This window comes from Papaver somniferum, chromosome 4 (assembly GCF_003573695.1).
Source record: "Papaver somniferum cultivar HN1 chromosome 4, ASM357369v1, whole genome shotgun sequence".
Lineage (NCBI taxonomy): Eukaryota > Viridiplantae > Streptophyta > Magnoliopsida > Ranunculales > Papaveraceae > Papaver > Papaver somniferum.
The window spans coordinates 119,740,107-119,755,840 of record NC_039361.1 but is presented as its reverse complement, the minus strand read 5'-3'; the positions used below and the strand labels follow the sequence as shown (position 1 = coordinate 119,755,840).

Genomic DNA, 15,734 nt, shown 5'->3' with positions numbered 1-15,734 from the left:
GGTACATAACATGTATGAAGTAATTAATATTTCATAAAAATGGTCATTTTTCATTTTAAGGCGGTAGTTATACTAAATATTTTCAAAACTCGACAGAATCTTCATAAATGCATAATAATGTAATGCGTCAATAATAGTAATTTTTACATCGCCAGAATGATGCATACTCTTCCATAGCCGCTTATCATATTATTCGAACCCGAAATAGTATTTCACATTTCCCTAAACCTCTACAAGGCTACAAAAATGATTTGAAACTTTGTGTTTGTAACGCTGTGTTTGAGACGAATATCCCCATCATTGATATCAATAATGGATAGATTACTTCTGGAATCCATATCCTTTGGTACAAATAAGCGAGAGAAATAATAAAGCATTAGAAAACATTTAATAACCGACCCAAAATTTTTATGGATTATTCCTGAAATCCAAAATTTTCTATAAACCACTTCTGGAGTCTATATTATGTATTACTGATGAAACCCATAATATTTTGGACTACTATAGGAAACCACAAATTACATGCTGAATTGCTTTTGGAGTCGACAGCATATCATGGATTGCTTTGGAAATCCATTATCTTCGAAACAAGTAAATAAAATAAGTAGAAATCAAAATAAATAAAAACATACATATGGTACCAACATAATATTCACAAATCTCCACTTGTGGCACCTTCAGGGACGACGAAAATATCAATTTTCAAGTGTGCACCTGGACACATTATTTATGACAAAAATTTCCTCAATATTAGTTACAGGTCACTTCAAGGACCACTGATAAAAACCATTCTGCATTTTGTTACGGATCACTTCTGGAACCGATCGGCTAGTGGGGCGCTCGCTTTACGCCCATATCATGTCACACAATATTCCAGTTTCTGGTGATATAATTTTAAATTTCTGGAGATTATTATGGGAAGCGAAACCAAATTTACGTCATCCTTCAGGGATGCGATAATTTTCTTGCTGCACCGTTATAAAAACCGTTAGTACCCTAAATTTACGTCATCCTCCGAGTATACCTTAATTGATATAAGATTCAATTTAATGTATAAATTGAAACCATACCTTGTTATCATGTCTTTGTTACAACAAAATAATATGAGATAACTACAAAGATAAAATCATAATTAAACAAAACAAAACAAAACAAAACAGAAAGGATTAGAGAAGAAAAATAATAATTTGCGTCGACCGACAACGTCGTTTTTACCAATCAATCAAAAAGCGACTGAATTGGCAGCTTAACCCACATGAGATTTTTGTGCTGATAACGTGTTTTATATTATTACTAGCCCTTAACCCGTGCCTTAACGGCACGGGCCATGATGTTGGTTCATTTTTAATATACTTATAATTTGTGTCCCGAATACTTATCAACTCCTTATGATTTAATATGAGTTTGTCATAAAAATAGTCGGGATTTTCCTCTCTTTTTTTTCTTGTTTTTTTCCTTTAACTTCCAGACACTTTTTTATTTAGGTTCATTTCTTATAATGAAATAATGCTCTACATGAAAATGGAAGTTTAAATATTTTTTGGAAATTTATCGTCAGCATCGCTCATCTCAGTGAAATCAACTAATCAATATCGTCCATAAAAGTCTCCCCATGCTCCTATTTCGCTCCAGCTGACTCATCTATCATGGTCGTGTTGTCGATCTTCCAAATAGGCAGAGAATAATATTTTTTTGCATCGAACGGATGATACAAACTCTCCAATGTGACATGATTTTCCTGTAATTTTTCAACACCCATTAGATGACAATGTTTAAAATGTGTACCAATTACCTTTTCGAAGGGATTGTATATATGCAAACCTCTGCCATTAAATCTTCAACAAAGTATTGTGCCCAGCAGTTCGTCTTAACGAAGGCTTTAGTAACTTCAAAAGTCTTGGACATTTTGTCACTTCCATATGTTCCTACCTTCACTTGGAATACAATCTGGCGACACATTACCTCATAAAGAACCTTGAACACATATTGTACTCCCTGATCCTATTTCAAATTTATAGGTTGTCAATAGATCCTTTACCAAAAGTTGACATCTTCTACGTTGAATATTTATAAAAAAAAAATGGTATTGTGGATCGTTGCTTTCTAAGATTTTAGTTCTCAAAATTGGCCTCTTCAAGTCTCACGGCTTTCTAAGTTTATATATCCTGTTTGTTTTTAACATTTTAGTTAGCCATATTATGTTTGTTACTAACTTTAAACTTGATGTCATCTTTTACTGTGAACTTCATGTGATTTCAGAATCGAAATAGTTATACCTCTTTCATTCATATCAAGTAATCCGTCGTATATCCCAACAATTCTTGTACAACAATTTCTTTCTTTTGCCGTTTCCGGACCATCGATAGCCATTATTATCAAACGTAATCTGTCTAATTTTTGTTGATGTTATGTATTTGCAACTAGGGTGTGACCCGTGCCGTAACGGCGCGGGATTTAGTTTGTTCTCGTTATTGTTGAATGTAAGATTCTTGTTTCCTTAGTGTCTACGACTTGGTGGCATTTCCATACGAACAACTAATGTTTTAGTGAGTTTAAACCCTCTAGCACAGTTTTTTTTCTTACCTCTCTTTCTCGCAAGTGCTACTGATCTGGGCCAAATAATCAGTGGCCTGTTGATGATGTATATACATCCCATTTGGGATTCCACTGTCCTGACAATAATGCCAAAACAACGTGAAATTCTCTCTTTATGAGTAGGGCTCACTAAAAAAAAAAAGTATATGTGTCGTTGATCCCTCCTGCATGAGTGTTATACTATTACCTTCTTCACTACAGAAAATTCTGCACTGTCATGGACCTCCATCCTAAGGTGAAATCTGTATAGCATGCCATACATGGATCATCATTTGAAGGTGATATTACATTCTTTTGTAAGCAGATTTGGCGGTTCATTTAGTTAAGAAATACCGCTCGTGTGTTATAGTTTTTCAGCAGGTCAGACAATAGTCATCCGTATCCATCACGATATTAATGTGTCATATATGGTACAGCAAGTGTTCACCATTCGACCTCAAACTTTCCATTATAATTAGGACCACAAGTAAAAATATAATTCATAATGTTACACCTTTTCAAGAGTGCCAACTTGGGTTGACCTTAAATTGCACATGGTTTTGCATTCCGTCTACATGTTGTTGAGCTTTCTCTACGACATCTTGTGAAGTGAAAAATATTAGCATGTGTTTGATAACAGAGAAAGGAAACAATTCCATGGAAAGTGTTTTCATGGAATCAGTTTCTTTTGGGAGGCAAGGAAAGACTTTCCATGAAATTTCACGGAATTGAGTTTAAAACATATTTTAGGCCACGCTTTTATTATAATTATATGGAATCAGATTTTTGACCAAACGACGGAAAACACGCTATTACTATGGAAAGGTGGATAATTTCATGGAATTAATCTATCAAACACAACCTTAAGGGTTTGACCATGTGTCCATGATTGAAAAATGAAATACTCATTTTCTGTAGGATAGACTACAATTTACACCCAATCCAAAAAATAGGAATCCTTGGAACTAAAAGTAAATGTCGGAAAAATAACAAAATGGTTCATTTCTATTCTAAAAAGAAATGTACCTAACGTCTCCTGTAACTCTTACAATTTCCATTCACCAGAAATTTATTATGTGTCATCGAATGCAATCAGAACATCTGGGTCGTTTGAATTCGAATAGATTAGATTTGATCCTCATAATCCTATACCTTTAGGCATTTGCCATATGTAAATGTATTTCAATATTACCCATTAATTAGACCACCATTGATCTGTATCATGTTTTGTTTTTCATTTCTAAGCAGGGACGGATCCAAGAAGTTTTAATTTTTTCTCAGCCTGGGTTAATAGCCTTGGCCCAGTATAGCATTTCAATTTTTAGGTTGTTGGACTGTGACGACTATCTGGGCTAAAGTCCGGGTTAGCCCAGCTGTAGGTCCGTCAGTGTTTCTAAGGCCGGTTCAACTTAATTAGCTTGTAGTAGAACCTCTAGATACACCATATTTGATGTAATCGCTCCATCTCCTTAATGTCCTTGCGGTACTGCATCTAGAAAATGTTATGTTACATATAGCTGGTCAAGTCTGAATAACCTATTCAACATATTAGTGTCCACTGTCAATACCCATCTGGACCTTACTCTTATATGTTGTTTTACTTTCAACCATCCACTTACTGGCTCTCTAACTCTCCATATCACAGAAATATGGAAGCACCATATATCTAAGCTTGAATGATCCTTCAACAACACATCTCTATCCTATAAAAAAATTTCCTCTACCTACTGATACTACCACTCCGAACCCAAGCGGTACATACCTAACCTTCATAGAATTGTATAATCTCGAATGATCCCTTTTAAAAATAATTTACTTTCCAGTGATATTTTTATTCTTTGTTTTAGATTGTATGCCTCCAACATCAGCATGATCTCGAATGGTATCTTTCCAGTGAAATCAACGGTATAATCTTTTGATGAATACCCTGCAGAAACATAAAATGTTGAATGAAAAAGCAAATAACAAATTCCAGCAATGTGAAAGAGCATAAAAAAATTTGTTTCACTGAAAATAAAGATAATGGATTTAAATAGGCAAGATGAATTACATGTTATAAGTTGTATAAAAATCATTTTCAATAATCAGACTCGCCCACAACACCAAATCTTTTGCCTAAATAAAAAAACTTTCAAAAGTGAAGAGTGTACTCTTAACACAATCCTCTAGTAAGAAAAATGACACAAACTTAAGGAAAAATTACAAGTGTAAAAACCTGATAGCAAATGCAAAGCATTTATTACGATCATAGTAGTCTGAATAGAATAGACCTCACTTATTATTCATGATTTCCAAGTGTTAGCTAGCAAGAACCAATCCAAGAAAGCTCCAACCATTTTGTACATATATTTTTATTTCAAATTTGTAAGTTAGGCTCATGACATTTTACCATATGAGTGATTAATAACATTAGATAAAATAAGAGGATAAACTGGCAATGGTGGAAGGAATGAGTTCAGGCATTCCACCTTAGGTAGTATCCAATAGCAGTCTCTTCCCCATGCATAATCAAAAGAAGATTGAATTAGTAGAAACCTTATTTCCTCTTCCCTGCAAATAGCTAAATTTCCACCCAAAGACTATACCAAATGATAAAAATCTACAATCGAAAAATTCATAATTGTTGAGTAAAGTTAAAAAGAAACAAATAAGATAAAGGAGAACGACATGATGGTGATGCCAAGGACTAAGTATATATCTATTACTGTTGATGAAATTATTGTCTATGGACTAAGCCGAATGTTGATCTGTAATGCCATTGTAACTTCCTACAGTGCAAGGACAAAGAGAGTAATAGTAAATGGGGATGAGTCATAATATTACATTTCAAAGCAGGAAAATTACAATTGTTAGTGCAAAATATTAAGGAGAGAATGAACCGATGTCTGAAAGGGAAAGAAATTGATTACTTGGTTGCAAGAGCAGGTTAAGGAGGGTTTGAGAGGAGTATAAATATTAATAGAACGTATCTGATGGTTGAAGACCGTCCTTTATGTGTGCAAACTGTGGATCTCCGTCAAACGCGAAAAACCAAATAAAAGATTAAGAACACGTATTAACAGCTCAATCTGGACCATTCTTTATATGTCCAAACTGTAAATCTCCGTCCAAAGAGAAAAACACCATTGTCCCTTATAATATAGATGTTCATTTTTCTTAAATAAATAGATTGTGGAAAAACTAAAAAAAAAAAAGAACATAAGTATTACATCGGGTGTAAGTTACTATATCCAAAATACTCCGGACACTGCTTTTGGTGCCTTGTTTCCTCAAATTCATCGTTGCATTCTAGATAGTACATGCAACACCAATCATTTTCGAAGTGAGCTATTTGTGCAAGTGTGGTCAATAAATCCCTTACCTGTAATAATAATAACAACACATCAATTTTTTTCAAGGCGTCCAGTTGTAAATGATATGAATCTAATAGATTTGAATTGTACCCTCAATCTTAGATATCGCCTTCTTCTCACATAACATAGCAATTGAGGAAGGACAAATCTTGACCACTTTATACATAGGCAGAGTTAGCGAAACTATGTTTTGGAAATTGTCTTACATGGAAATTATTATTAATCCATATTTTAGTCGGCTCCTATCGAAGCCGATCTAATTAGTCCTATAGAAAATTAATCTTAAATTTTTGACCTTATTTCTTGACCAAATTATTGAAGTATTCTCAGTCATGTTCTGCTTTGTGTGATCTACCCATCTGTATCTACTCTGCCTTCTAACCCAGTGAATGAAACCTATACATATTGATCCGTAATTTGATATTGTTGATTTGTAATCAAGAGGTCGCATGATTTGAGAATGTAAAATATAAAAAATATTCTATAAACATCGGAGGCGAAATTTAGATTTATGATTTAGATTTTTTTATGATGATTTTGATGAACAAACATAATTTTCAAACAAATGTTTTAGAATGCAAATACATTTTCCCGGTCAATAATGTTTTATATCGGGAATTGAGTGAAAGTTGTTGTCTTTGTAGGTAGTTGTCGCGAAACAACTCGACATTGATGGTCTTTCAGGAAAAAAATGTAATAGTACTTGAGAGAGCGATAATGTTCTCTTACGCGGGTACACCAATTGCCTTTATATAATACGGATACTGTTTCGGTGATCCAACAATCATGATCATATTGTCTTATACGTTCCTGTATCATCCTCGAAATATTTTATTTTTGTCCTTATCAATGGTGCTAAAAACAACCAATTACATCTTTCACAATACAATGTTGCATGTTTTGTGAAGATGTTTTTTTTACCCGGTCAATAAAACTCACTAAAAAGGAAAAACTATTATTATCCACTACTATTACCAACACCCACCACTCTAAAATTCCATCTACCGCCACTATTTCTTCCATTAATAGTAATGTTACCGCCTCCACCATTCACAAACACCCGCCACCGTTTATACTAACCATACTTCCACTACCACCATTAGAATTAATATAGCTTTTAGTACAATTATTTATTAATAAAATTATGTATTTATGTTAGATTATTAAAGGGACATTTATAATAGACATTTAATTAATCATTATGAACAATCAATGAGACACTAATTAATAAAATATTTAAAAATGGGTAAATTAAACAAACCCCAGCGATAAATCTATCTTTGCCAAGGACAAATCCTGACCACTCTTTACATAGACAAATCGATAATAAATAATTTCATATGTTCTGATCTTGATTCGTGTCGTTCGTTTAGTTATTACATAACATGGCAATTGATTGCACCAATTTTTTAAAATGGACATGTGTTTTATCGAGTTTATTTTAACATTAGAATGATCAACCACGTTTTAAACTTTATAATATAACGTTACATATTTTGTGGCGTTACGAAATTAGCATAATATGTTTTTGTTCACCAATACCCACCCCCACCATAAAACCATATGAATCCATTTTTTTATCCACCATCACCTAGTGGCAGAGCCAAGGGTTGACTAACCTGGCTCTAACCCCTTAAATTTTTAATAACTACATAAATTTTTTAGTTTATTTTATAAATAGTACTTTGTCTATATATATATATATGGATGGTTTAGTCCACCAAAGTTTACATGTTTTTTTTTTTTTTTTAAAGTAGGCCTCCTCAATGTCAATTTTTGACTCCACCATTGCCACCATCACTGCCGCCCACCCCATGTAGGTTGTTGGACACAATTCTAATTTTCAATCACAAATGCCATGTATGAGGTTTAGATTGAACAAAATGTCGTCAATTGATTAGTTTCATTATTTTTTCTTCCGTGTATATATTCTTTTTTGTATTTCAATCAATTTTATTTTAACATTAAAAAATCATGATTTATACGATACAGTACCAAAGATAACAGGTGTACTATTTGGGTGATCGAACTACGATCATGAAAATATTATCTTATATGATATCATCCCTGAAATATATGGTACCTTCCTTTATCAAAAGTGTTAAAAACAACCAACCACATCTTCCACACTACGATTGTTATCGATGTTGTAACGATACCATAAAATTAATATTGTCCATCACTACTCACCAGCACTCACCGTCACCACTTCTTCCACCACAAACCAGGGGCGGAGCCAGGATTTTGAGGAAAGAGGGAGAAAAAACTCTTGGCAAGTTGGATACATGTGAAAAATGGACTTTGTATCCCATTTTATGATAAAAGAACAAAAATAAATATAATTGTGTTTGGCGCCGCCCTTAACCACCTCTAATCTTTCGGCCTCCACCTCTTCTACTACTCATTGTCGCCAAAAATGTCTATTGATATTATTTATCAAAATTACTTGTTAATAGAAATAAATATTATAGTAATTAATTAAGAAAACATTTATAATTAAAAAATGATTAGTCATTTATTATGAGCAATTAGTGAAACACTAATTAATAAAACACTTTATAATAAATAGATTATTTATTATGTGCAATTAGTAAAATACTAATTAATAAAGAAATTATGATATTTAAGTTGAACAAACCACCACCGTTGATTTATCTTTTCTATGAATTACAATCAAGGTGGAACACTGGTTAGAGGCCACTCTTATGACACAATAGGTCATGAGTTCGAACCTCCCCCGTTATAATTTTTGAAAATCCATATCTTAACTTCATTTTTCATTCATAATATTGGAATTAATGCAACGCGTGCGAGTTGTAGGAAATGGTTAGGAGAACCACAACTCTTGATTTATCTTTTTCTGGACGAATCCTGACCACCACTAACACAGACTAACTTAGCCTAGCTTTGTTTTGCACTAATGATTAAACTCAATCCACTAATTAATTAAGTGGTAAGAGATCCTGAGACTAAGGACTTGAAATCATTATTAGGTGAGAAACTGAAACGCTACTGTTACCAATGTTCAGCTAGCAGTGTCCGTAAAACTAGTACTTGCGAGTATAAGAAAAGTGAGAGTTTTTCCATTATCTTTCTCTGGGTACACGAACTAGAAATTTCATGAATATTCACACGCTCAAATGCGTGATAAATAACAAACATATTTATAAGACACGTTTTAAATGGTTGTGCGCCCACGAACTAATATCACTAGAATTACTTGACATCACTTGTGTTTATCCGGTTGAAGTTTCTGGTGGTTAGCCATCGACTTCATGTAACACTTGTAACTTAAAATCAAACCATATGAACGAGATTTTGCGCACTTCGACCATGTATAATACACCACTACGACTTAAGATTTTGAGTTATTAGATAAGTTCGAATCACATGGTAGATTTGAGGTCATATGCCATGTTTTGTTGTACAAGTATATTTATTATTATGTCATGAAACAAATTTTGAGCCATTCGACATATTTCAGATCACGTGATAAATTTTATATTTTTGACAATTCTTTTCCTTCGACCGTAAAATTGTTGTCTGACACAAAATCTAGTTCGTAACCCATATCCACCTCGAGACCCGTATATATACCTGAGGCAATATCTTAACACAAATTCCACCAACCCTAGTTAGTGCGAATCATTCGCGAATTTTTCCGTATCACGAATTTTACCGTCTTATTCGCGTACGTTTGCAACTCCGAACCCAAGTCGCGTATTATGTGGCATTTCCGGATTATTCGCGAACCGTTCACGAATTTTACGTATCCCGAATGATACGTCCGCTTAATTCGCCATAAATTCTTTAGCTTTTACTTTTTAAAGACTCCATTTTTTGGGCTTTACTGCCTCCCGAGCATACACGACCGAATATTAAAAGTGTTGTAATTTTTATGAAACAAAAACGACTGAAGAGATTTGAAGGTGAAGGTGAGAGAGATCTCAAACTCACTAACCAAGCATCTAAACCACCATACGACGTCCTTTTGGATAACTAATGTTGTATATATTATTAATATCATCATATTAAGTTTATTTTTTCTTTAAATAACTCACGCATATGCATAAAAATTGGTCTATGACCTTATAAATACAAATTATTTGTTATATATAGATACCGAATTTTCAGAGCCGAACTCACATTTATAAATCGAATTATACACGTACGTATGCCGTTCCGAATTACTGACGAATCACGTCCCGTTGACCGAATTTTGGACCGAATCTGGATTTTACAAAACCGTATAATACTCGTACGTTTGCCGTTCCGTACGTTTGCCGAATCCCGAATTGCTAAGGAGGCCACCAATTGATTTAATTAAAGTTTGTAAAGTGACCCTAAATCTGCCATTTAATATAAAATAAAGCCTATTCCAGTTTGTCGTATGGTATCCTCGCCAGTAATCTAGTAACCCGTTAGCAGCCATGTTCAGTACCTGCTCCATGGCTTGACATGACATCTACCTCTATCGCTTAAAATCTTCAACGACACCATAACCGTAACTCTTTATCGTGTCCCATAACCTAAAACTCTCTCAAGTAAAATTGCATTATGTCATGACAAGTCGACAACCCAAGAAACTAGTCTTGTGACTTAGAGTGTAGGTGCAATGTCACTGCGGTATAATAGTAAAGCCGTTGGTTGGTGATATCAGTGACTTGAGTTCAAAACTTTACCTCGTCACCGATCCAAAGAAAAATAAAATCTGGTGGCACGAAATCTTTTTGGGGGGTTCAGAGATATTGATTTAGAGAGTTCAATCCTTTTGTCCGAAGTCATACAACAGAAAAACCAAGAGTGCCTTTAAATTGTTTAAAACCCAAGATGCTGTAGACCAAGAGTTCCTTGAAATTGTTCATCAAAAACCAAGATGCTGTAACCTGTAAATATATAAAAAAGTTTCACAAAAGATTGTACTCCGTATCATACTCTAATAGAGTTTACTTCCGATGAAAAAACAACTATCAGGTTACTCAAATCAAATGCAAAAGGGCAAAGTCAGTATTCAGCCGATTGGGATTTTCCTGATCCCATCTCATTTGTATGTACATCTCTTTGGGGCAGGCGCAAATAATGATGGTGCAAGTAAAAGTGTATTTGAAGGACACTGTTCACCATTTGCGTGGGTTAATGGCACGAGTTTCTGATTCGCCACTCCAACCTGGTGGAGGTTTCGGGGGTAAAATCTCTGCTCTAGAGTTCATACTTCCACTATGCATGCTATAGTCTGCAGTATCATCGCCACCAAGTGCCAACATTCGAAATTTTTGAAGATCCGAGTTTGCTTCAAAAATAGTGCTCTGACCAACTTTCACACCATTGTTGATATCTGGCATGTCACCGTCAGTGTCCAACGCCCTTAACACCTAACAAAAGAGAGTACCAAATGCATAACTAAATTGCGATGATGTTACACGAAAAAAGAGAAAAAAGAAAAGTTGATGAAATTGTTTTGTACCTGCACCATGCGGGGTCTTTTGTTGGCAGAGTGACGAACACAAGCAGCAGCTGTCTCAGCCATCCTAAACATCTCACTCTCCACGTATCTCTTTTCAAGCCTTGGATCTGCCAACTCTGAAAAATCTCCAGTTTCTATTGCACTGGCTATCAATGGTCGGGCCTGCAGAAAACATCCGTCAAGGCGGAACTTCCATCTTATTCAAGGCGCACAGAAAAGTATTCCTAGGGAAACAATAACAGCAGGTCAAAGGCTACTGAAATGATACACGCGCTTACCCATTCAACTAAACTGTCATCCTGGCTTGCCTCGACAGGTCTACGTCCAGTCACAAGCTCTAGAAGCACCACTCCGAAGGAGAACACATCGGATCTATCAGTCAATTTGCCACTTGAAGCATACTCAGGTGCCATGTACCTGAAAATGTACAACTCCAAATTCATTAATAATCTACATATGATGCCACTGGTGGGATTATTAGTCCCACATTGTATGGGAAATTAAGATCTTACGGTTTATAATCTCTTAGGGTCTCTCCACTCATAGCCAATTGGTTTTGAGTTGGATGCCCGGATTCTAACATGGTATCAGAGCAGGCTATTTGTGTCGAGTCGTTTGACCGCACCTTTACTTCTACACGTGAGGGGGCGTGTTGAGATTATTAGTCCCACATTGTATGGGAAATTAAGATCCCGCGGTTTATAATATCTTAGGGTCTCTCCACTCATAGCCAATTGATTTTGATTTGGATCCCCGGATTCTAACAGCCACGTTATGACATATCACTGTTATTAGCATCTGTTTACATAAGGGCCTTACAGATTCGTTAGTAGATATGATATGATTGTAACCTACCCAAATGTTCCCATTACACGAGTTGAGACATGGGTGGATATGTCATTTGATAGCTTAGCAAGACCAAAATCTGCAACCTGTATGTTTGAATGCAATCAGATTAGCCAAGATTGCGACTAAATGTAAAACATTACGAGACGAAGAAAGGAAGTATAGGAAGTCCATAATATATGCTTGCCTGTGCTTCATAAACGTCATCCAACAGGATGTTGGCAGATTTGATATCCCTATGGATAATCTTTGGGTGACCTGTAGAAGGGCAGGATGACGACCGAAAGAAGTAATTAGAGACTATATGTCCAGTTAACTTGGAATATATACAAGAAAACAACATTAATAATAAAAAAATCACAAAAATAAATAAATTACGTACAGTCTTCATGTAGATATGCCAACCCACGAGCAGCACCAATGGCAATCCTTACTCTTTTGGACCAATCCAACACCGGCAATCCTGGAGCTGGAGAACAGCCATATCTCTATGTTATTAAACACACACAGGAGAACTTGAAAATCAAGTAAAGCAATAAAAGCAGATTAGTGTTATTATTCAACAAGCCATCAGTCAACTCACTATGTATATGATGTTCAAGAGTATTATTCGGAACAAATTCGTAGACGAGCAATCTTTGGGCGTCAGCAATGCAGTATCCAACCAGAGAAACCAGATGCCTATGGTGAACACGACTGATTATATCAACTTCAGCTCTGAACTCCCTCTCACCCTGGCCACTCCCAGCCTTCAGTTGTTTCACTGCTACTATTCTCCCATCGGGAAGGTGACCCTTGTAAACAGCTCCAAATCCACCTTCTCCAATAATATTTTGGCGAGAAAACCCTTCTGTTATGCCCATCAACTCATCATATGTGAATGACGACTGTGCACCTCCTAATGTACCCGAATCTGGTCCTTTGTAGCTACCGTAGCTATTCATTGGACCAGAATTAGGATATGCTGGTGGTCTCCCCCCACTATAATACTCCTGTGAGTGACCACCTGGCATCCCTGCTGAATGCTGCTGCGAATGTGGCTGTGAAGGTGGCCCTCCGTAGTAATACCCATCTACAGTTGCGAAACTCAAAATATTATACTTTGAAATTAGCAAGCACGAGCTGTAACTATAACTTTATTTACCTGAATTCCCTGAGTAATTTGGTGGCTGTGGTCTGTAAGGATCGTAATAATCTAAAGGCCGTCTTTTCCTCCTCCTTGCAATGACGAAAAAGAGGGCAATGAAAGCAATGATTAGCACTCCTGCTACGGTTGCACCAGCAACAGTGCCAACGTTAATTGTCCCGTCTGACTTCGAAGATGAAGCGGAATCTAGTGGGGTGGAAGAAGTACGACTTGAGTGTGTGGAAGGACCACTTAGCTCTGGGACATGGCTTGATGAACGATTAGATTGTGCACCATCGCGTGAAGGTGGGGACTCTTGTCTCTGAGGAGGAGGTTGGTTGTCAGTGTTTGGTGAGTTTTGATTGTCAGATGATGGAGGGGAGCTTTTGCTTCCGTTGTCAGTCGGAGGAGAATCATTAGATGACTTCGGATCTGGAGAAGATTCAGAAGGAGTGTTGTTGTTATCTGACGGTGGAGGTGGAGGTTCAGAAGGAGTGTTGTTGTCATCTGACAGTGGAGGTGGAGGTGGCGAACCGTTATTGGAACCTGAAGGAGGTGAAGAATCAGACTCTGGTGGTGGTGGTGGAGGTGGGGATGAATCTGACGGAGATGAGGGAGTATTTGTATCTGGTGGGGGCGACGAGTTTCCTGACGGTGTATTGTTGGGGTCTGGAGGCGGAGGAGGTGTATTGTTGGAGTCTGGAGGAGGAGGTGTATTGCTGGAGTCTGGAGGAGGTGAATCCGATGTTGGATTACTAGAATCTGGAGCTGGTGGAGACTCTGGTGAGTTCGAACCTGAAGGAGATGGGTTATCTGATGGTGTTTCATTTCCGTCGGCTGGTGGTGCTTGTGGTGATGATCCATCATTGCCAAGAGGCAACATATCTAATGGCGTATCTGACATTCTCTCTTTCTCTTAATTCGACGCACTCTTTCCTTTAATCACAAATCTTTCTCTATAAACCCAAGAATAACATGCCTTTCAGGATTTCTTCATTTTGTTTCAACAGATTTCAGGTTTTTATTTTATTCTTTGGAAAACACAAATGGAAAACAAGAACAGTAAACCCAAGCCTCAGAAATCGTAAAATACAATAACAATAATGATGCGTTAGGGAAACCTGTTCTTTCTCTGCTCTAAGCTGAAGCTACATTGCCTACTGTAGCTGCATTCGTCAACTGCCGTTCAGGGACGAATCCTTTTCTCTGAGATGAAAAGAAGAAAAAAAATCTGCAAAATTTCAAAAACCATGCAAAATTGTCTGTCAAAAAAATCTCTAATTTCTTTGTCTATCTTTAGCAAAAGGATTTATTTTGTTTTTTTCCTTCTCCTTTTCTTCGTCACCAACTATCCCACAAATATCTATCTCTTTCTATCTTTTCATTTTTGTATCTTGCTAGCTTTCCCTCTCCCTGTAACAAAGCAAAATCAAACACCTAAAATCTTGGTTGACCTTGCAATTTTGAACATGATATTTATTTATCTCTTAATGTCTGATTTGGTTAATGGGTGCGCACTCACTCTGTTAGAAGGAAATATATGCATAAAGGTCATTACTTGGTGTATACTCCAAGTAACTTCTATATTTAGGATAGTTGCTGTATTTAGAATGGTTACTGTAATTAGTTTTTATTACTTGTAATACATTGTAATCAAAACACTGTAAATATAAAATTATTCTTACTCTTCTCAATACAATGAGATAGAGAACATATCGGTCTTCATAATTTCTCATGGTATTTTGAGCAGGTACGTTTCTTCAAGATTTTTCTTCTTCTTTATTTTCTCCTTCTTTCTCAATTTTTTTTTCCCTTCTCACTATGGTTGAATCACCACCATCATCTCCATCTAAAGTACGAGGACCTAAGTTTGATGAACCTCGCTCAAGCTTAGACCCTTACGACGTACCAGCGTCGGATAATCCGTCGACTGTGCTCTATTCCCCTATCTTAACGGGTGATAATATCCCACATGGTCACGGGGTATTTCTCGGGTCTTAAGAGCCAAGAACAAATACGGTTTTGTTGATGGTACAATTGCCAAACCAATCGCTTCTGATGACACACTTCCAGCTTGGATTCGTGCAAATAATCTGGTTTGTATTTGGATTGCCAATTCCTGTGAAGCTGAGATAAAACAAAGCATTAGTTGGATAGAAAACGCTAGGGATATTTGGATTGATCTTGAGGATCGATTTTCTGAAATAAATATGCCTAGAATTTTTGATTTAAAACGTCATATATCAACCCTCAAACAAGAAGATTCTAGTATATCTTCTTATTACACCAAACTTGAAAGTCTATGGGATGAAGTAGGTGCTCTTACTCCAGTTGAACCTTGCACCTGCGGTAATGGAAGGCAAGTGCTTGA

General features: G+C 36.2%; 1 protein-coding gene across 1 annotated transcript; it reads right to left on the bottom strand.

The window, feature by feature from the left end:
• Window positions 1-10,844: 10,844 nt before the first annotated feature.
• LOC113273053 (proline-rich receptor-like protein kinase PERK12) lies at window positions 10,845-14,566 on the bottom strand. The gene is made up of 9 exons (XM_026522823.1): window positions 14,485-14,566; window positions 13,382-14,319; window positions 12,821-13,309; window positions 12,620-12,706; window positions 12,425-12,495; window positions 12,247-12,323; window positions 11,670-11,808; window positions 11,392-11,553; window positions 10,845-11,299 (listed from the first exon to the last, which is right to left on the bottom strand). Exons 2-9 carry the CDS (start codon window positions 14,265-14,267, stop codon window positions 11,045-11,047), a joined length of 2,166 nt encoding a protein of 721 aa, XP_026378608.1. The 5' UTR covers window positions 14,268-14,319; window positions 14,485-14,566; the 3' UTR covers window positions 10,845-11,044.
• Window positions 14,567-15,734: the final 1,168 nt, after the last annotated feature.

Coding starts and splice junctions, on each gene's coding strand:
- LOC113273053 (XM_026522823.1), bottom strand. CDS start 14,267: ATGTCAGATACGCCATTAGATATGTTGCCTCTTGGCAATGATGGATCA. Junction 12,707..12,820: donor TCTTGAACATCATATACATA/GTGAGTTGACTG, acceptor GCTGTTCTCCAG/CTCCAGGATTGCCGGTGTTG. Junction 12,324..12,424: donor ATGACGTTTATGAAGCACAG/GCAAGCATATAT, acceptor TCAAACATACAG/GTTGCAGATTTTGGTCTTGC.